The sequence below is a fragment of the Lepus europaeus genome, chromosome 6, assembly GCF_033115175.1.
Source record: "Lepus europaeus isolate LE1 chromosome 6, mLepTim1.pri, whole genome shotgun sequence".
Taxonomy (NCBI): domain Eukaryota; kingdom Metazoa; phylum Chordata; class Mammalia; order Lagomorpha; family Leporidae; genus Lepus; species Lepus europaeus.
Genome location: NC_084832.1, coordinates 75,312,068 through 75,334,551, shown reverse-complemented (window position 1 = coordinate 75,334,551; position 22,484 = coordinate 75,312,068). Strand labels below are relative to the sequence as shown.

At 38.9% G+C, this 22,484-nt stretch overlaps 1 protein-coding gene across 3 annotated transcripts in view; it reads left to right on the top strand.

The window, feature by feature from the left end:
- BRCA2 (BRCA2 DNA repair associated) overlaps positions 1 to 22,484 on the top strand; it is an 80,403-nt gene that overhangs the window by 31,347 nt on the left and 26,572 nt on the right. For 2 of the 3 annotated variants that reach the window (XM_062194400.1, XM_062194402.1), the window contains exons 13-18: positions 1,688 to 1,757; positions 14,622 to 15,055; positions 15,868 to 16,049; positions 17,509 to 17,696; positions 21,361 to 21,531; positions 22,009 to 22,363. In XM_062194400.1, coding sequence (XP_062050384.1) covers positions 1,688 to 1,757; positions 14,622 to 15,055; positions 15,868 to 16,049; positions 17,509 to 17,696; positions 21,361 to 21,531; positions 22,009 to 22,363 — 1,400 coding nt within the window. The remainder of the gene's footprint in view (positions 1 to 1,687; positions 1,758 to 14,621; positions 15,056 to 15,867; positions 16,050 to 17,508; positions 17,697 to 21,360; positions 21,532 to 22,008; positions 22,364 to 22,484) is intronic. The other variant, XM_062194401.1, reaches the window with a different exon arrangement.

Genomic DNA, 22,484 nt, shown 5'->3' with positions numbered 1-22,484 from the left:
AACTTGGCCTTTCAAATAAATAAATAAGTTTTTTTTTTTTAAAAGAACCAAATATAAGCTTCCAAAAACTTCATTTAAAAAACTTGATTGTTGCTACTGGCAACAAATATTGTCACTTTATTTCCTCGTATTTCATGATTTTTGAGAAAATGCTGCTGAGTACCCAAGTCTAAAAAACTGAATTGTTGGCTATTCTTTCAATTAAGAATGGAATTCCATCTTTAAAAAAAAAAAAAAAAAAAAAAGGCCAGCACAGCTCACAGCTAAATCATCTAGGTATATTTCCTTCTTTTTTTTTTTTTTTTTTTAATTTATTTTAGAGGTAGAGTTACAAACACAGGGAGAGACAGAGAGAAAGATCTCCTATCTGCTGATTCACTCCCCAAATGGCCACAATGGGCTAGAGCTGGGTGGATACAAAGCCAGGAGCCAGAAGCTTCTTCCAGGCCTCCCACATCGGTGCAGGGGCCCAACCACTGGGCCATCATCCACTACTTTTCCCAGGCTATAAGCAGAGAGCTGGATTTGAAAAGAGGTACCCAGCACATGAACTGGCACCCATGTGGGATGTGGGTGCCACAGGCAGATGCTTAGCCAACTACACCACAGCACCTGCCCTAGGTGTATTTTCTTAAGACATTGGTAGTACTAAAGTATGCAGCAAAACTATGCCAGCACTGCAGATTCACCACAGTGAAAAAGACATATAGAACATCTTACTGTTGTTAGTACAGTTTTAACAGTTCCCCTGAAAGAGTTTTATCACCCTTCTCAGGGTACCAAACATCTCCCTTTGAGAATTATTGTACTGTAGTATATGCATAATAGTTTGAAATTCACATTATCAACTACTAAAAACATACAAAGGGGAATGTAAGAGTTCTTTGTAGTTTTTGTGATTAGAGTAGATATCCTTTCTGTGTTCATTGCCACTCAAAATAATTTTGCTGTTTGTGTTTACCAATTTGACCATTAGATTGATTCATTTAATTTTAGGGTTTGCTTTTCCTTATTTGGCTTTATATTTAATAAATAAAACATTTACGTAGTTCATTTGTCAAAATTGTGTAAAGGTTTACTTGGAAGAATTCACTACCTCCCCTACCTCTTGCTCACTGTGGGGAGCCGTGTTCAATGGTTTTGTTTATCCTTTCTCAATTTCCTTTTGAAAAATAAGCAAATATGTCCATATATGAGTTTATTCTTATTACCCTCTTTTACTTGAAAGTGTAGCATATACACTGTTTTGTACCCTCTTTTGATTCTTGTTAACTTACAGATATCTAGAGATCACTCCTTAATGAATGTAAAGACCTTCTTCATTCTTTTTTATGGTTACATGGTGCTTAATAATATGGCTGGCTATATCAGTGTATCCTGGTTCATTCAACCAAGTCCCTATTAATGAAATAATTGAAGATTTAATGGGTGCAAATGAAAGAGGATCAGTAATACCTGATTTCTTTTCTGATTGTACTTAGTTATTTTGTGTATAATCATTATCAGATTGTGAGTCAGCCACTTTTTATAGTTATCACTTACTGAGCATCGTTTTTATGCATCGAAAAATTTAAAGTCTGTAATTGCCTCAAAACTCTTGTTTAAATATTTACAACAGCATGTGTAAGAAAATGAAAGAAAAATGTCTCATTAGATTTTCATTAATATGTAAAATGATTTTTTCTAGGCACAATGAAAGATAGAAGATTATTTATGCATCAGATCTCTTTAGAGCCAATCACCTGTGGACCCTTTCGGTAAGACAGGTTTAAATTTCTTTAATTGTAATATATAGAAATAATACAGTTTTTAATTAATATTTCTAAAACTTATATCACTAATATATGTTTAAAAAGTTAGCACTGCCCTTTTTGACAGCCTGCATCAGGATTAAATAATTCTGTACCTTGGTAGTACTTTATAGTGCAGTTCATAAAATATTTCACTTTTTGGTTTCATAGCAGCTTGTAAAATAGACAAGCAAAATATATTCCAATTTTATGAATGATGTACTGAGGTTATGAAAGATTAAATAAATACTCAAAGTCAGTTATTGAAAATATGGCAGGTATTGAATATAATTTTTTGTCTCTCTTCCTTGTCTAAATCCTACTAGAATTGCAAGGGTAATTTTTAAGCATAATTCCGAAGGACAATGATCAGAAGAAACAAAACAAAAGTTTGTTAGAAAAACATGAGTAACTTAGCAAAGCTGAGAAAACTAAAACTTGACATTGAGCAAGCAGATGAACAACCCAGTTTCCCCTAACAAACCTGAAAGACTCAAATAGACAACAATACTTTTGAGAGTATGGTTGAAAATGGGTACATTATCTCCTCCCTGACTGCAGTTATCACCTTCTCCCAGTAAACCAGTTTATTCTCTAGAGAAGATGAATTGTCATCATTCTGAAATGGGGATGGGCTCAGGCCTGAGGATCTCAGGCACAGTTGAGGGAAGAATACTAAAAACATCCTAAGTAAAATTCTGTATATCAAGCAGTAGAATTCCTAGACTCTTTCTCACTCTAGGCTCCAAATTCTGGCAGATAGGTTCACAAGGCAAGAGACTGGAATTTTCTTTTTTCTAGGGAGTATGATCAGCCCAATTGAGAGTACTCACATAAAATAGCATAGCCAGTAATCAAACATTGAAGCCAACAATTGACAAACCCTGTCAACAAACACATCTAGTCAGCTGTTTAGTGTCTCACTTGAGAATAGGCATTCAAGAATCACTGTTCACTGCATGAAAGTTATTGTGAAAATTGTAACCAAAGGATGAAAACAAAGGCAAAGGAACTTAAATAGGTGTGCAAGAAGAACATTTTAAAAAAAGAAGATATTGCATTCTTAGAATAAGTTGCTGCCAGTGCCGCGGCTCAAAAGGCTAATCCTCCACCTGTGGCACCAGCACGCCAGGTTCTAGTCCCGGTCGGAGCGCCGGATTCTGTCCCGGTTGCCTCTCTTCCAGTCCAGCTCTCTGCTGTGGCCCGGGAGTGCAGTGGAGGATGGCCCAAGTGCTTGGGCCCTGCACCCCATGGGAGACCAGGAGGAAGCACCTGGCTCCTGCCTTCGGATCAGCGCGGTGCACCGGCCGCAGTGGCCATTGTGGGGTGAACCAACGGCAAAAGGAAGACCTTTCCCTCTGTCTCTCTCTCTCTCTCTGTTCACTCTGCCTTTCCAAAAAAAAAAAAAAAAAAAAAAAAAAAAAAAGTTGCTATAAAAAGAGCTCTTAAAAATATGGGGCCAGTATTGTGGTGCTGCCCGTTAAGCTGCCTCTTGTGATGCCAGCATCCCTTATAAGCGCCAGTTCAAGTCCTGGCTGCTCTGGTTCCAATCTAGCTCCCCGATAATGCACCTGGGAAAGCAGCACGGATGACCCAAGTACTTGGGTCCCTGCCACCCATATGGGAGACCTGGATGGGGTTCTATTCTCCTCCCTTCTGTCTAGCTTAGCCTCCCCCAACACCATTGTGGCCATTTGAGGAGGAACTGGCAGATGAAAGATTTCTCTTCATCTCTCCCTCTCTCTCTTTAGCTCTGACTTTAAAATAAATAAATAATTATATAATAATAATATATAATATATAATAATAATCTTCTGCATGGAATGTGCCAACAAGATCTGTGAAAAGAGAATGCCATCATGTCCAGTTTGCCAGACAGCTGTTACTCAGGCAATCCAAATTCACTCTTAACTATATATATATACATAAATACTATATCTCTATATGGACTCGTAAAGGCATGGGTATAATGGTACCCCCCAGTAAACTTCCTAATGAATTCTTATGACTGTTATCAGGCTTTATTGGGATTAGGCTAAAGTTGTTAGTAAACTTATAAAAGGCTGCTATGGTAACACTAAACCTAAGTGGTCTCTTGTCTATTTGGTTTGAATTATTAATACTGTCCTATAGACCCAGAGACATAGCTTGTATAAGAACTGCTAAAGCTGAAGTTTACCTTGGCTGAGTGAAGATCGTAGGTTGTGTGAGCCTATGAGAAAAATGTATACATCTAAGGTTTTAAACATTGGGTCCCAAAGCCTGCGCATTAAGAATTTATGGAGGGTACTTGGCATTACAGATGATTCAGACACTTCCAGTGTGCTGCCTTCTTTACACTGCCAGTTTTGACAAAACAGGTTTGTTTGTTTTTTATTTTATAACAACTTATGCCTAATTCTGCAGGATTGCAAGTAATTTTTTAATGCATTGTGATTACTTATTGGTAATAATAGGGCTGATGGCAGTTTACTAGATCACTGGTTATAATTTGGGACAAAAACTGCTACATTGACCTTCATCTCGCCCAGAGCGCTCGATCAAGGCTGGTGTGATCAGTGGATCAGGAATGCAATTCTCTCAATTGTGAATTCCTACCCATTGCCTCCCTCGGAGAATATGGAAATGGCCGCCTGGGTTTTCCCATTTCAGGAAGGGCTTTGGGATGCACCTATATTGGCTAATAATTGAGGATGCGAACATTCCATTCATTAGTCTGATCAAGCTATTAATTTTTAGACTAGATCAAAATGTGAAACATTTTATGTTCAATTCATATTTGTCTTGCACATTATAAATATATTTTTATTTTTTAGTAATTTAGGGGAGGGTGGGAGATAATGCCCTTGGCATAATTCACAAAAGCAGCTGTGACAACCTCCAATCATTTTACTTCATTTTAAAACTATTTCCAATCACAAGGAACAATTTCTTTAAAATACACTTGTACATTTCACCTGTGGATGTCTATCACTTCATCCTCAGTATGTTCCCAAATCTGTGCTGGCATTGAAAGGACAAACATTATACTGGTGGGTTTTTCTACTAATTATTTTTTGAAGCATTATTTTTCCCAACACAAAAGAGCTTTTTTTCTCAGTATAACAAAAATTGAAATCCTATGTGTATTCAATAGTAAATAGACAAATTTTATTTTTTATTTCCACTTGAAGAGTTACATTTCGTATAAAAGTTTCAAATAACGGTTTTCATTTTGATTTTTTCAGTATAAAAAAGTTGCCTTGATGGCATATTATGATGTAATGCTAGCTGCTTGTAGGATAGTTAAATGTCAGTATTGAAACCTAATCTCTAGCTGCTGTCTTGTAGATATGAACGAATGTTCACCAAGCATGTATTTTGTATTTTGTTGCATTGTACACAGCAACTAATAAGCCAAGGAATCTACATATATTAGGTGCGTGTACTGTTTCTAAAAACCACAAACTAAGAATGATAAATTATCAATATAGTTTAGTATTTGCTAATTTTACTACACTCTTTTGTTATGTATATGTAGGGAAGTCATAGGGATTATAAATTCAATTTGAGTAAAGTTTAAAACCATATATTTTATGATAAAGGGCCTTTAAGTTAAGATGGCCAAAGCACTGATATTATATATTTGCTGTAAAGAGAATTATAAGAGTTTTATTTTTCTGATATTAAAAGTTACTTAATAAAGACTTGTTTCCATTAACTTGAAAAAAAATTGAAAATTATGCTATGTACAAATTAACTTAGTAGAAATAAATATTAAAATCATGAAAGCTCTCAGAATGTAGATGGAAAAGAGAATGAAAAGATTATTAGGAAAGTTGGTCCAATGAGTCTAACATCTGAAAAGATGGAGTTAGAGTTTGAAAAAGAAGGAACAGAAGAGAAATGAAGACTTTTTTTTTTTTTTTTTTTTTGAGGGATAGAGTTCCCAAACACTGACTCCTTCCCCAAATGTCTGCAATGTTCAGATGTGTGCCAGGGCTAGAGCTGGGAGCGGAGGCCCAATGAATTGAGCCATCATCAGTGGTATCCCCCAGGATCTGTATTGGCAGCAAGCTGGAGTCAGGAGCTGGAGCTAGGATTTGACTGAACCCAAGCACTCTATTTTGGAATGCAGGCCTCTTAACAACCAGTTGAAATGCCTGCTCCAAAAGAAATTTTTTTAAAAAAATGATTTAAAATGTTTCACCAATGCTGAAGGACATGAGTGTCTTTGATTAATAGGGCCCACTGAATAAGTACATAAATAAAAATGACCCACATTAAGGTGAATCTTTCAGAAATTTCAGAATATGGGGCAAAAAGGAGTCTTAAATTTTATAGAAAGGGAAAAAAGCAGCCTTCAAATGAAGTTTCAAAGTCATAATGATATGAGTTCTTTCATCTTCAAATGTTAAAAGAATTTGGTTATGGTATCTCATATAATACAGAGCAAGGCTTGCAAATTTCTGAGAAAATTATCTCCAACCTAGAAATCCTATCACTATCCAAAATACCGCTTAAAAGAGTTGACATTTTTCAGATGCATTGTATCAAAAAATTTATTACCCATCCATATTTTCCAGGAAGTTAACAAAAACAAATGCATAGTTTGAGATGGAGGGAAATGTGAGACTTCAACAATGGAGAATTCAGCATTGGAGAGAAGCTAAGGGAACCTTCAGGGTGATATTGCAGGGAGATACCAGAATCATAGCTAAGTTGCTAAGCCTAGAAATTAGCCCCTTTGGAACAGAACAGAGAAAGTCTTAGGAATTTGTTGGAGGTAAAATTAAATAGTACCTAGGTGTTTTAATTAATGTATTAAGCAGCTTCAATAAAGATAATAAATTGCACATACTCATCTTTTTGCACAGCTTCTCAAAATTTTACCAATATAATGATGCAGTTTGTACCCACACAACACACACACGCACACACACACAGGGAGAAAGACCACAGTAACTAAATTTTTCAAACTATGCAGGAGAAAACTAATTTGAAGATGGTAGTGAGCACGTGAGAGAACCAAACATTTTTCAGTGAAGAAGTCTCAAAAATTTCAGCAATTTGGGGCTTCATATACTTCAAAACTGAGCGGTGAAGAATGAAAGCATCAAAACAAGGGGATACTGTTAAAAGTATATTTAAAACCAGTCGAATGCCTTGCCTCACTCCAAGAAGCAAGGCAATAACCTCTGTGTACTCCAGAATACTAGAGGTTTAGCCTCCACAGAAGGTACTAAAGGGGTTTCTTTATTGGCAAACACTCTAGGCATGGTTGAAAGCAAGAGTACCGTCCTGAAAGCATAGGAGGTAATTTAATCTGTGCATACTAAGTTGTGAGAAATACTCCCTTTCCATGGCATCTTTCCCCACTCAGCTTCCAGAATGTTAGCAGCTACATTTTCATTATTGGAAGTTTCCAGTTACTGAATCTGCAGTACAGCTTTTAATCAACAGGTCCCATCTTTGTACAAAGCTTCCAAACAGCTTTTGGTCCTCTACTCTTACATATGAACAGATTTCCAAAGATTAGCAAAAAATGAAAGTAACCAGAAAAGAACAGTATTCAAGAAGCAACTTAAAAGAACAGTATTCAAGAAGAGGGGAAATGATTTAAAACAGAATTTAATTCATGAACAAAATGAACAGAGTTATATATATACAGTTGAGAATTTAGATGTGAATAAATGATGAATGCATAGAAATTCAAGTATATCTTAAAAAAATAGTTACCTCAAGGGAAAGCAAATGTTGAAAGGAAATGCAATGTATTATATACTGATGCTATACAAATATAAGAAACTCAGCTGTAAAAATATTGTCATAATTATTGAATATTGTTTTAAAAAATAGGGAAAGGTAGAGGTAAGAGAATGTGTGTATATTAAAGCAGAGGTGATATTGACAAAGAACATAATCTTCATCTTCCATTGTGGTACTACAAGTGAAAAAGTCAATTAAAGGCCTTTACCATAGATATGAGATATAATCGCTATAAGTATAGAAGCATCTAAGATTGTTGAAAGCTGTTACAAACCTTTTCTCTAGTTAGTAAACTTTTAAGCCCAAAGATTTGGTTTAAATTGTGTTAATGTTGCCTTTTCAAATAAGACTAAACCACCTATGGCATTGTTGAAAAAAGTAATTGAATTGTATTTCTAGAATGTAGTTCAGCATATTACAGGTATATGTGTTTCAAACATAAAAAGCCAGATGATTTTTTTTTGTCTTCTTTTTATCAAAAACCAGTTGTAATCTTAAAAACAAATGCCTTGTTATTTGTCTCTTCATTACCTTAATGTACGAATAAAATGGGAAAATAACTATTCATTTAGCAAACATATTAAGCACTTGGCTCTAGGTAACTAATATATAATGTGCTGCTAGATAAGTCTAATTGAAACTTTTCTCCTAAGAACTAAGCATGAAAATGAGTTATAATGTGATGGAGATTGTTATTACAAAGTGATGTGAAAGCATAGAAAAATTGGCAGCTAATTATGTGATAGAAAGCTTAATGGGAAAAGTTCTTCAGACAGAACGTAAATGCTTAAGAAGGGCATTCCAAATTCTGGGAACAGTAAGAAGTTGTGTAACTTTCTTGGGATGTGCTAGGGAGGGGTATGGGGGAAGGCTGGGAGGAAACAAAAAGAAATGGAGGTTAGGAGCAAATAGGAAGCCTGCTGTGTGTTGTTTCTGGTGAGTTGAAACCTAGATAAGTGATGAGTCTTTTTTGGAAGTATCTAAGAAGTGTAATGAAAGAACCAGATTTGTATCTTAGAAATAGACCAAGGTAAGACTGTTTCAGGGAGGTTAGTAACGAAGTAAAGGTTTCAACCCAGCAGAACTCATCAAAGTAAAGGATAGAGACTAAGTGGGAAATAAAGTCAAGTAGATTTGGCCAGATGGTGATTGACTGACATCAGCAGATTATCTCCAGTTAGATTCAAAGAGACATCTTGAGCATAACCTATAAAGCAAAACCATCTCACAGTATTTTTTTTTTTTTTTTTTTTTTGAGAGTGAGAAAGAGGTCTTACATTTGCTGATCTACCACCAAATGGCCACAACATCCAAGGCTGCGCCAGGAGCCTGGACCTCGACCCAGGTCTCCCGTGTAGTGGCAGGGGCCCAGGTACTTGAGTCATCTTCGCTGCTTTCCAGGCACATTTGTTTTTTAAGTTCAGGATTTATTTGGAAAGTAAGAGAAATAAACAGGAACATGAGGGCTTTATTAAGGGAAAGTGATTCAGAAAGAGTAAACGGGAGTTCCATACCAGTCTATCAGCCAGTGAGGGAGCACAAGTGGGCAAACCAAGAGTGCAAGCAAACAGTGGCAAAACAGCAGGGCGGAGGTGGGTAGCGCTAAATACTTTCTAGGCCACATTAACTACCAAAAGGGGAAGTGTTACATAGCCTGATTGGTGGGTAGATACAGGTGAGATCACATAGGGGTAAGGGAGTATGGCCTCCAGCTCATGGGCTTAATCCTATCTCCCTGACTAGTCCCATATCATTCCCCTCTCAGAGATTCTAGACCCTTAATCTTAAGGGGATGCTGAAGGGTATAGACTCATCATATCTTCTATATGTACTTCCTGCTGATCAGGAACACAGGCCCTGCCTATCTCAGGTCTGAAAATATCTTCCTATCTCATCTGATGACTCCTTTTCATGACCTGGAGAACTTTCAGTCACCACCATTGGCTGCATCCCCTGCATGGTCATCATAACTCTTAGAACTAAGTCATAGAGTTCTGAAACATACAAGTTTATCAATCGGCATGAGTAAAACTGGAACAAAACAAATTGCAAGTGGAGTGCCCTTTAAGAGAAAACATATTTTATAGACTCCCAGATAGTGGGTGGTGATAGACTATCCTTACGCAGGCACATTTTTATTAGCAGGGTACTGGATTGAAAGCAGAGGAGCCTGGACTCAAACTGGCACTCTGATTTAGAATGCTGGTGTCCCAGGTAGCAGCTTAACTCTCTGTACCACAGTGCTGGCCCTACTTATAGTATTTATTTATTTGTTTGTTTGTTGTAAGGGTTACAGAGAGAGGTCTTCCATCTGCTGGTTCACTCCTCAAATGGCCTCAACGGCCAAAGCCAAGCCAATCTGAAGCCAGGAGCCAGGAGCTTCTTGCAGGTCACCCACATGGGTGCAAGGGCCCAAGGGCTTGGGCCATCCTCAGCTGCTTTCCCAGGCACATTAGCAGGAAGTTGGATCAGGAGTGGAGCAGCCAGGACTCTAGCCCATAGAGTGCCATATGGGAGGCTGGTACTGCAGGCTGAGGCTTTAACCCGCTGTGCCATAGCACCAACCCCTAAAGTATTCTTAATATTCAAAAACAACAAGGCAAGGGACCAGCTCTGTGGCATAGGGGATAAAGCCACTGCCTGCAGTGCCAGCATCCCATATGGGTGTCAGTTCATGTCCTGGCTGCTCCACTTCTGATCCAGCTCTCTGCTATGCCTGGGAAAGCAGTACAAGATGGCCCAAGTCCTTGGGCCCCTGCAACCACATGGGAGACCCAGAAGAAGCTCCTGGCTCCTGGCTTTGAATCAGTTCAGCTCCGGCTTTTGCGGCCAATTGGGGAGTGAATCAGTGGATGGAAGACCTCTCTCTCTGTCTCTCTCTTTCTCTGCCTCTCCTTCTCTCCGTGTAACTCTGACTTTCAAATAAATAAATAAATATTAAGGAAAAAAAAAAAGAGCATGAGGTTAGTAGGTCAGATGCCTGCATCCCATGTCAAAATGCCTGGGTTCAATTCCCATCTCCTGACTTTGTGCTGGTGCAGACCTGGGAAGCAGCAAGTAATGGCTCAGGTTCCCAAGTTCCACATGGTAGACCTGGTTTGAGTTCCTGACTCCTGACTTTGGCCCAGCACTGGCATTGCAGGTATTTGGAAGTGAACTAGCAGATGGGAACTTTGTGTGTGTGTGTGTGTGTGTCTGCCTTTGAAATAAGTATAAAAAGTAAAATAATAAAAATAATGAGGTAAAGGAGAGCAATGAAAGGTTTTAGAACAGAAATCTTATTTTTGTGCAGTGGATTTCAGCTATATTTTAAGGAAATCAGTCCAACAGTTGTACCCTTCCTCTTACACTATTAATTTTTCCCTGTGTACTAGACTGTCCCCATTGTTGACCATTCCAACACTGGCAGTCCATCTCCTTGCTTATCTTAAAGCACAACTCAAAATTGTCTCTACTCACCATCTCTACTTAATCTCTTTCCATGCTTTTCTGAACCCAGTCTAGTAAGTCTTTTTATCACTGTCTAGCAGCTCTTAAGATTGCCAGTAAGGGGCTAGCATTGTGGTACAGCAGGTTAGGCTGTCATTCAAAATGCCAGCCACTTAAACCACCAATATCAGCTCTAATCCCGTCTCTTCTCCTTCCAATCCTGCTCCCTGCTAATGTGTTTGAGAAAGCAGTAGAAGATGGTCCAAGTGTTTGGGCCCCTGCCATTCATGTGGAAGACCCGAATGGAGTTTTGGGCTCCAGACTTTAGCCTAGCCTAGCCCAGACCAGCCAATGGGGCCATTCGGAGAATGAATCAGTGGCTGGGAATACCTCATTCTCTTTGTCTCTCCCTCTCTGTCACTCTGCCTTTCAAATAAAATCTTAAAATAAGATTGCCAGTCATTTCCACACTGCTAAATCTTGTGAACATTTCATCCTCATATTCAGTGAGCAACATTGACATGGTTGATTACTCCTGCATTTTTTTTTTTTTCCACAGGCAGAGTGGACAGTGAGAGAGAGAGAGACAGAGAGAAAGGTCTTCCTTTGCCGTTGATTCACCCTCCAATGGCCGCCGCAGCCAGAGCGCTGCAGCCAGTGCACCGCTCTGATCCGAAGCCAGGAGCCAGGTGCTTATCCTGGTCTCCCATGGGGTACAGGGCCCAAGCACTTGGGCTGTCCTCCACTGCACTCCCGGGCCACAGCAGAGAGCTGGCCTGGAAGAGGGGCAACTGGGACAGAATCCGGTGCCCCGACCAGGACTAGAACCGGGTGTACCGGTGCCGCAAGGCGGAGGATCAGCCTATTGAGCTGCGGCGCTGGCCTACTCCTGCATTCTTAACATTTTATTGATTCTGTCTTTTAGAAGGTCTTTCTCCTCCTGTGATGCTGGCTGTTCTTTCTCAGTCTCCTTTGCTAGCTTATCCTCTAACCTTAAATGTTAGAGTCCCCATATCTCTTCCTGCTCTTCCTCTCTGATGATCTGACTTGTGACTTTATATACCATCTATTTACTAATAGCTACAAAGTTAAAATCTTTGACCCATATGTCTTTCCTGCTCCATATATTCATTCATCCAGCCAACCACCTTGACAGTTTTACTTGGATGACTAATAAACATTTCAGCTTTATGTCACCAAAGCTGATGTTCTTTAATCTGTATATAAAAGTGAAAGTCTTAACACTGCCTTCAAAATATATCCAATTCCGATAATCACTTCTTGTCACTGATACTTTGGTTTTAATCACACATACTACCAGGATTATTTCAGAACTGGTCTTCTGCGTCTGACTTTACCCCCACCCTTTTACCTAGTAAATTCTCACAAAGAAGCTGGTAGTGGGGGTAGGGGTAGGGGCCCTTTTAAACATAATAAAGGTATTATTTCTTTTCTCAGAATTTTCCATGTCTGCCCATCACAGAGTATTAGCCCTAAAGCCTTTACCATGAAGTATGAATTCTCCATGGTCTGACCACTTTGCTACCTTTCCATTCCCGCCTTTAAATGTTCCCCTTCCATTCTCTGCTCTAGACAAATTTGTGTCTGGGCCCATTGATATGTTTGTTTCCTTCCTCTGGAACGTACATGCTATGATTTTGTTTCGTTTGTCATTGTATCTGCCAGAAAAAACAGCACCTGGAACATATGAGCTAATTAAATTTTTAATGAATAAATAATAACTAAATGAATTCTTTTTTTTTTTTTTTTTTTTTTTTTTTTGTGACAGGCAGAGTGGATAGTGAGAGAGAGAGAGACAGAGAGAAAGGTCTTCCTTTTTGCCATTGGTTCACCCTCTAATGGCCACCGCGGCCACCGCGGCCGGCGCGCTGCAGCTGGCACACAGCACTGATCCGAAGCCAGGAGCCAGGTGCTTCCTCCTGGTCTCCCATGGGGTGCAGGGCCCAAGTACTTGGGCCATCCTCCAGTGCACTCCCAGGCCATAGCAAAGAGCTGGACTGGAAGAGGGGCAACCAGGACAGAATCTGGTGCCCCGACCAGGACTAGAACCCGGGGTGCCAGCACCGCAAGGCGGAGGATTAGCCTATTGAGCCATGGCGCCGGCCTAACTAAATGAATTCTAAGGTACTATCAAGTTCTAGCCATTCAAAGTTCAGTGAAAGGAAGTCTGGAGTTTTCATCAATGTGTCAAGTGTTAGGAAGAATATGTATCCTTGAGACAATGAATTCAAGTTTCAACATGTTGAGTTGAAAGTGAGTATGGAACATCATGGTAGGGATGCCTGATACATGGTAGGGATGCAGATTAAAATATTAGCAGAGTAACTTGCATTGTTACTCTTGTTGTAACCAGCACAGCTGGTTAAGCATTCCATATTGGAGCTCCAATTTGAGTTAATTTCCAGTCCAGCTTGCTTCTGATACCCTTGGGAAGGCAGAGCAGGATGGCCCAAGTGATTGGGCCCCTACAACCCTTGAAGGAGACTTAGATGGAGTTCTGGCTCCTGGCTTCAGCCTGGTCCATTCCTGACTGTTGCAGCCATTTGAGGAATGAAATAATTATTGGATGAAAAATCTCTCTCCTCCTCCTCCTCCTTCTTTTCCCTCTCTGCCTTTCTCTCTGACACGATGCCTTTCAAATAAATAAGTTTTTAAAAATAAATTAATAAAACATAAGAACAATATCCAGTGGGAGAAGTCAAGCAAGAGAATAAACAGTATTTTTATTAAATGAATTTTAATTTAAGCATTGGGAATGTCATATCATCCAGGAAAAGTGTATAGGGAGGAAATCTTTGAAGATAGGAATATTTTTAAGAATCAGGAAGAGTAACCACTAGCTAAAGAAACAAGAAATAAACAATAATGATAAGAACTTTATGAAGGAAAAAACTATCACAGTTGTTGGGAAGGTTGAACAGAATGAGTTTACAAAAGAAGCTATACCATATACTCTTACATAGGCAGGCAGAAGGTCATTAGCAACTTTATCGAGAACAGTTTCTGTATAGTAGAGGGAAAAGTGGGAGTTCACTTACTAGAAATTGGAAAAGTGAAAATAGCTAGGTTAGATTGATTACCTATTGAAGAAGGTTGATCATGGAGAGTAGATAACAGTGACGATAAGCTTGAAGCAAAGATAAAGATGAGAAAGGTATTTTAAGGGTGTGCAGTGCTTTCAGGCTAAATGAAAGTAATGCTTTAAAAAGGGTGTAAACAAGTAAAAGAGAGAGAGAGGTGGAATAATAATTGAAACAGTTGGACTTCTAGGGGGACAGTTATTAGATGGGGTCCAGAGTTCAGGTGAGGGGGTAAGCCATAGAGAACAGAACCTATAGATAATTCCTTGACAGAGGAGTTGAGTAAGGAAGACTGTGATAGAACTGAAGGGGATACACACTGAGAAGTTCATGTTTAACAAACTCTGTTCTATTATGGGAAGTAGGTTATGAAGTCAAAGACTGGAAATCCTTGTGTAAGAATCAGTTACAGCCTTGGAAAGGGCGATATTTTGGCATGGAAACCATGATGATTCCCAAGTTCCAATTGAGCGTCTGTTAAAAAAAAAAAAAAAGGCATATTCTCAAACACCTATTTGTGTACATTTACTTATATATTTTCTCCCCATTATAGCACAACTAAGGAACGCCAAGAAATACAGCATCCACATATTACTGTGCCTGGACAAGAATTTCTGTCTAAATCTCATTTTTATGAGCACCTGACTTTGAAAAAATCTTCAAGCAGTTCATCAGTTTCAGAGCAACCATTTTCTAAAGTTCCTACCACAACAAATGAAAAGATGAGACACTCAATTACTGCAGACAAAACTACCAAAGTCTTCATCCCACCTTTTAAAACTAAATCACATTTTCACAGAGATGAACAGTGTGTTAGCATGGATAATAATTCGGAGGAAAATAAACAAAACCAAAAAAACATAGGTGAACATGATTCAGCTGATAATGAAAATAAGATTAATGATAGTGAAATTCATGAATTTAACAAAAAAATCTCCAAACAGGCAGCAGCTATAATTTTTACGAAGTATGAAGAAGAACCTCTAGGTATTGTGTGAAATTTATGTGACATGTTTTTGCCTTTTAATTAGATATATCTCATTAAGTAATAATGGCTTTTTTCCTTTTGTGGTGATTAATAATTTTAAAACCTCTTAATTCTTTAGAGTTTCTAAATCCAAAGATTATGTTTAAATTATTCTAATGTTTTATTTTACAGATAACTACCTGTAGACTTTCTTGTTAAGAAAAGTTATTAGACAAAACAGTCTAGAATGTTTATTGCCAGAATATATTTTGTATCATGCTACTACTAATTTTCTTCAGAGACTAAGATAAAAGTCATATATTTCTATTGTTCACCAGTGCACCAAATATCCTCCCCAATATTTCTGTTCTTTATTCAACTTTACAAGACTTTTTCATTACTGAAAATTTTAACCGGTATGGGCTCCCTTTTTCTCTACATACAAAATTAGAACAGACTGGTAAGTAATTTTATTTGAGGTTATGCTCATGAGGTAACTAATAGAGTGCATGAAATATATTTATGTAATGTATTGGAGTGAAATAGACATTTTGAGAATTGATTCTTGTTTACAGCCCTTGTCTCTTCTGTTGAGGAACAGTGGTTTTTTTGTTTGTTTCTTTGTTTTTTCTCATACTATTTGTTGAACTCTTTTAGAGTAGGGTTAACTATACAATCATTAAGTATACTGAAAATAGATCATTGTAAAAATTAAGAGTGGAATCCTGGGGGGGGTGGGGTGCACTATGTTCCTAAATCTGTGTATATGAAATATATGAAACTTGTATAACTTAATTTTAAAAATTTATGTTTTCTGTTTATTCTTTAATAGATTTCATTACAAGTCTTCAAAATGCCAGAGATATACAGGATATGCGAATTAAAAAGAAACAAAGGCAACGTGTCTTTCCACAGCCAGGCAGCCTGTATCTTGCAAAAACATCCACTCTGCCGAGAGTCTCTCTGAAATCAGCAGTAGGGAGCCAGATTCCCTCTGCATGTTCTCATAAACAGGTATGCTTTTGTCTACAGAACTAACAGACTTTACAGCAAATAATTTTGTTTTACTAACTAGTATCTGCAAATTATTTTGTTTAAAGAATGAAATTACTGCAAGAATGGATTAATGAGATTATCATACTCCTTAACCCACCTATATGGCAGCTTCCCTATCCTCTGCTAGGTGTGACCTACCAAAGTGATGTGTGCTTCAAAATGCTGTTTCTTTTCTCCCTTCAAGTCATATTTGTTTTCTTTCTAAAATTGCTGTCAGCCCAGGCATAGAGGAACGTAATTGCATTAAATATAAAGTGTGAATACCTGATGGCTCTGATCCTTGTAAGACTGTTTACATTTTTTTTTTTTTTATTTGACAGGTAGAGTTATAGACAGTGAGAGAGAGAGACAGAGAGAAAGGTCTTCCCTCCGTTGGTTCACTCCCCAAATGGCTGCTACAGCCGGTGCTGCGCCGATCCAAAGCCAGGAGCCAGGTGCCTCTCCCTAGCACCTGGGCCATCCTCCACTGCCTTCCCGGGCCACAGCAGAGAGCTGGACTGGAAGAGAAGCAGCCAGGACTAGAACCCAGCGCCCATTTGGGATGCTGGCGCCGCAGGCGGAAGATTAACCAAGTGAGCCACGGCGCCGGCCCCTGACTGTTTACATTTTTAAAAGATGATTCTTATTGTGGTTAAGCCACTACCACCTAGAATTTTAGGCAATAAAGAGGTGGAAATGATACTGATAATCTTAATAGGAAATGTTTATTGCACATTTCCTATGTGGTGTGCACTCTTCTTAGCACTCTAAATGTGCTGATTGTATCTTGTTTAGTCCTCTCAAACACCCTAAAAGAAAGGCACTATCATTTTATCTTGTCCATCATTTTGCAAAAGAGAATTGAAGCATAGACTGTTCAGTAACTGCCCCCAAGTCATTTAACTAGTCTAGTAAGTGGAAGAGCCACTATTTCAAAGCTAAGAAATTGCCTGCTGAGACAAGTTCTGAGCAGAGGGAAGGTACTACTTGAGTTAGACATACCAGGGTGAAAGGAAGCATCTTGAAAACAAGCAAAGCCTCTCTGGAAATTGAAACACTTGAGGTCATATTCATTGAAATACACTTGTCTCCATTCTTTCCCTCCTCTATTATTGAAGTTGGAAGATTTCAGGAAACACTGGGTTATTTTGTATCCCCGCATTGCCTTCCTGTGACAGATTTAGCAGAAGGCGTGTATACAGGAAAATGAAGACAGTATGGTAGATTCTTGAATGTTTAAGTCCCTTGTATAGTGCATTAAATTTTTTATCTTCTATTAAGTAAGTGGTATGTTTTTTGTACTAAATATTTTAATATTTAAGTGAAAAGTATGACAGATTCTGCTTTGGTTTGTTGTAATTATTTTTATTCTAAGAAACCTTCATTTTGTTTGACATTTTTTTCATTATCTACTTTTTCTATCATTTATTTTGTGCAGCTATATATGTATGGCGTTTCTAAACACTGCATAAAAATCAACAGTAAAAATGCAGAGTCTTTTCAGTTTCACCTTCAGGATTATTTTGGTAAGGAAGATTTATGGGCTAGAAAGGGGATACAGTTGGCTGATGGTGGATGGCTTGTTCCCTCCAATGATGGAAAGGCTGGAAAAGAAGAGTTTTACAGGTACTTTATGCAAAAGGTGATTTTTGTGTTAACATTTATGTATTCCATCATGACTGTCTTCCTCACAATTTCTTTGTTTTTACTCTTTCCTTACACTTAATATCCTATTCTTTGGTTGTCTATTTTGATAAATATAAAAATATAAACCATTTCCTGCTTATTTGCTTGGGAGGAAGTTAATGGCCCAAGTACTTGGGTTCCTGCCACCCATGTGGGAGACCTGGATACGGTTTCTAGTCCCTGGCTCAGTCCTAGTTTTTGTGGGCATTTGGGGAGTGAACCAGCAAATAGAAGAGCGCTCTCTCTTCCCTCCCCTCCCCTCCCCTCCCCTCCCCTTTCTTTCCCCTCCCTATCTCTCTGCCAGTCTTTCAAATTATTTTTTAAGTAAGGAAATTGTGCAGTGTGTTAGAAGGTATTATGTACTATGAAGATAGCTGGAGGTGGAAAGGTTGGTAAAGAAGAGTTCAGTTTTAAATAGAGTAAGTAGTCAAGAAAGCTTCTTTGATGGATCTGGTGAATGTTCTGAAGGAGTTACAGGAGAAGTGATCTTGGGACAACCCAGGAAAAGCATCACAAACTCTAAAAAGGGAGAGTGCTTTTGAAGTATTTGAGGACCAGGAGAGGAGTTAGTATAGCTAGATAGAGTAAGCAGGAGAAAAGGATAATAGGTGAGATAGAAAGGTAGGATCATAGACCTTCCTGAGAACCTAGGCTTTTACTCTGAGTAAACCACTAGAAGGTTTAAAACAAAAACTGGCATGATCTGACTTACTGCTGGAAAGCTAATTCTGGCTAGTTGTTGAGATTGCTATGTATAGAAAGGCAAGGATAGAAGCAGAGCCTCCTTAGGAAACTATTGCTGTAATCCAAGTGAGAGATGGCTTCTTGGACCAGAACGATGGCAGTGGAGTTGGTGAAAAGCAGTTAGATTCTGGGTATATTTTGAAGGTTGCACTCAGGATTTGCACGAGGATTAGGTGTGGCGTGTGAGAGAAGATGAGAATAAGGATGGCTTCAAAGATTTTGGCCTTGGCACTAACTCTATTAGAATTGTGAAGACCAAAAATGAAAGAAAAATTCAATGTTCAATTTTGTACATTAGAAGCTTGAGATAGGAGAGTTAGATATCCACATGGAGGTGATTAGGTAGGCAATTGAACATGCAAGTCTGGAAGTCATTTGTTAATTATAGGCCAAAGAAATAAATTTGAGAGTCATCAATATATAAATAGAATTTAAAGCCATGAAAAAGATACTGAGAAAGAGCTATTAGAAAGTGAGGAATAAATGCAGAAGAGTGTGGTATGTTTCATTCCAAGTGAAAATAGTGTTACAGGAAAAAGAATGGCCACCAGGGCAGTGACACTGGTAGGTGAAGTAATATGAAGACTGAGCATTGATTACTGGATTTTGCACAATAGAGGTCATTACTACCTTTAATAAAAATAGGTCAGTAGGGGCAGGCATTTAGCCTCAGGGTTAAGAAATCTACTTCCCACACCTGTTGTCTGGACTCCCTCTGAGTGTAGTGTTACAAGATAAGCTCTCTGGAACATTCTTTGGAAAACTTTCAAGAGAGTTTTATTTTTTTATCCATGTTTTAGTGCTTCCAGTCCTCTTTTTTGCCTAAATTCTACCTTTATGATTATAGTATCTGTGTTTTATACCTAGCTCTGGCTCCTGCTAATGCAACTCTGAGAGACAGCAATGATGGCTCAGGTAGTTGGGTTCCTGTGGAAGACCTGGATTGCATTCCTAACTCCCAGCTTTGACTTTGGTCCTGGCTGGGAACCATAATGACCATTTTGGGACTAAATCAATGGGTGCCAGTCCTCCCTACCCACAACCAGGTCTCTCTCCTTCTCTTTGTCTCTCCCTCTCTCCTTGCCTCTCAAATACCTTTTTTTTAAATGGCTCAAGGTTGGGCATTTGACATAGTAGTTAAGATACCATTTGAGATGCCCATATACATTATCAGAATGCCTGTGTTGAGTCGTGCCTCCACTCCCAATTCCGGTTTCCTACTACTGCACACATTGGGAGGCAGCAAGTAATGTCTCAAGTACCTGAGTCCTTGTCACCAACCTAGCAGGCATGTATTGAGTGCTAGACCCCCAACTTTGGCCTGATAACAGCCCAGCCATTCCAGGCCATTGGGAAGTGAATCAGTGGATGGGAGCTTGTTCTCAGTGTCTGTCTCTGTCTCTCAAATAAGTAAATAAATAATTTTTTAAAAAATAGGTCAGTAAATTAGTGAGGTAAGAGTCTGGTTAGAATATACTGAAGGAACAATTGAGGAAGAAGAGTTGAAGACAGAAAATACAGTCAGATCTTTCATGAATTGCCAAAGAGAGACACAGAAAAAGGAGCAATACCTGAAGGAAGAAGCGGGTTCTGAGGGTGTTTGTTATGGCTCGTTTGTTTTAAGGTAGAGGGGAAAAAACTTTTTGCTGATGGGAATTGTCCAACAGTGGGGGAAAATGATGAAGCAGAAGAGAGAAATCATCTCCTTAACTAGGCAATAAGGGGAAAGCTAATTCACAAGTATAAGGATACAGGTGCTAATGATCGATGTGAGTGGAAGTTCTCTTTTGTTTACTTTTATTGTCTTAGGTTTTGGTTTTTTTTTGTTTTTTTTTTTTTGTTTGTTTGTTTTTTTTTTTTGACAGGCAGAGTGGATAGTGAGAGAGAGAGACAGAGAGAAAGGTCTTCCTTTTTGCCGTTGGTTCACCCTCCAATGGCCGCCGCAGCCAGCGCATCTCGCTGATCCGAAGCTAGGAGCCAGGCACCTCTCTGGGTCTCCCATGCAGGGCCCAAGTACCTGGGCCATCCTCCACTGCCTTCCCGGGCCATAGCAGAGAGCTGGCCTGGAAGAGGGACAACCGGGATAGAATCCGGCGCCCCAACCAGGACTAGAACCTGGTGTGCCGGCGCCGCAAGGTGGAGGATTAGCCTGTTAAGCCACGGCGCCGGCCTTTTTTTTTTTTTTTTGACAGGTAGAGTTAGTTAGAGAGAGAAAGGTCTTCCTTCCGTTGGTTCACTCCTCAAATGGCCGCTACAGCCGGCGCTGCGCCAATCCGAAACCAGGAGCCAGGTGCTTCCTCCTGGTCTCCCATGCTGGTGCAGCAGCCCAAGCCCTTGGGCCATCCTCCACTGCCCTCCCGGGCCACAGCAGAGAGCTGGACTGGAAGAGGAGCAACTGGGACTAGAACCCGGCCCCCATATGGGATGTGGGCACCGCAGGCAGAGGATTAACCAAGTGAGCCATGGCGCCAGCCCCTGTCCAGTGACAGTGAGACAGGAAGATGAGTTAGAGAAGAGTTGAGAAAATGGGACAGTATCAGAGAGACCACCAGGACTAGGGATGGCGTTCTTGGTTGTGACTTCCAAAAACATTCTCTTTGATAGTGAAATAATCTAAAATATAATTATTTTAAGTTAAGGATCTCATTTTCTAGAAACAACTGTATGTGAGTTGAAGTCATTGTATTCACTGTTTCATTAAGTAGAGTTTTCATTAGTATGCTGCTGAGATACATGCTTAATAATTTTCTAAAATTATATCACAGATCATTTCTAAACTCGTAGATACCTATTGGATGATCTTCCACAGTGTATCACCCCCTGAAGTTTTTATTATATTATTTCACCTTTATTTCTTCAGAGCTCTGTGTGATACCCCTGGTGTGGATCCAAAGCTTATTTCTGGAGTCTGGGTCTATAATCACTATAGGTGGATCATATGGAAGCTGGCAGCTATGGAATTTGCTTTTCCTAAGGAATTTGCTAATAGATGTCTGACCCCAGAGACAGTGCTTCTTCAACTAAAATACAGGCAAGTTTAAAGTGTTACATTAAATTATCATTTACTGCAGTGTGAGTCAAACTTCTGTGCAGTCCAAGTTCCACGTGAAAGTTGCTGCATGAACCAGTTGATGGTGACAGTTTCTATCCTCCACTGCTCTTCATGTTGTATCGCACAGTTCTCTTGTCATCTTCCAGCCCCTGTGTAAGAGAGATTGCTCATTCATGCATCTCTTGCTTCCCTCTTCCCCTCACTCCCTTCTTAACTTCTCAGAATATGAAAAGAGTATGAATTACTAATGCGATCTACTCATCAGGGATTGCTGAGAAAGCATTTTTTACTTTTTCTTGCTTTATATACATTCAACAATATAAAAGTTAATATACTGCTCATCATAAGATTTTACACTCTTCTCAATAGTTCATTGATAAATTAGTTTTTATTCACAATTATTCAGTGAAATTCTAAAGTCAATTTCTAAAATATGTGTTTTCTTTTCACTTTTAGATATGATATAGAAATTGATAGATGCAGAAGATCAGCTATTAAAAAGATAATGGAAAGAGATGATACAGCTGCAAAAACACTTGTTCTCTGTGTTTCTGACATAATTTCATCAAACACAGATACATCTGAAAATTCCAGCAGTAAAACTAGTTGTGTGGAAACCAAAAAAGTGGCCATTGTCGAACTCACAGATGGATGGTATCCAATAAAGGCCCAGTTAGATCCTCCCCTCTTTGCTCTTTTAAAGAATGGTAGACTAACTGTGGGTCAGAAGATCATTGTTCATGGAGCAGAACTGGTGGGCCCTCCTGAAGCCTGTTCACCTCTTGAAGCCCCAGACTCTCTTATGTTAAAGGTAAGTTAAATTTCTGCACATTCCTGGTAAGAAAAAAAAATTAGTCACTGATTCAGTTAAATTTTAGAGGTTTTACATTAAAAATTTTGAATTTACTTAGATAATTGAGGATGCTTTATTT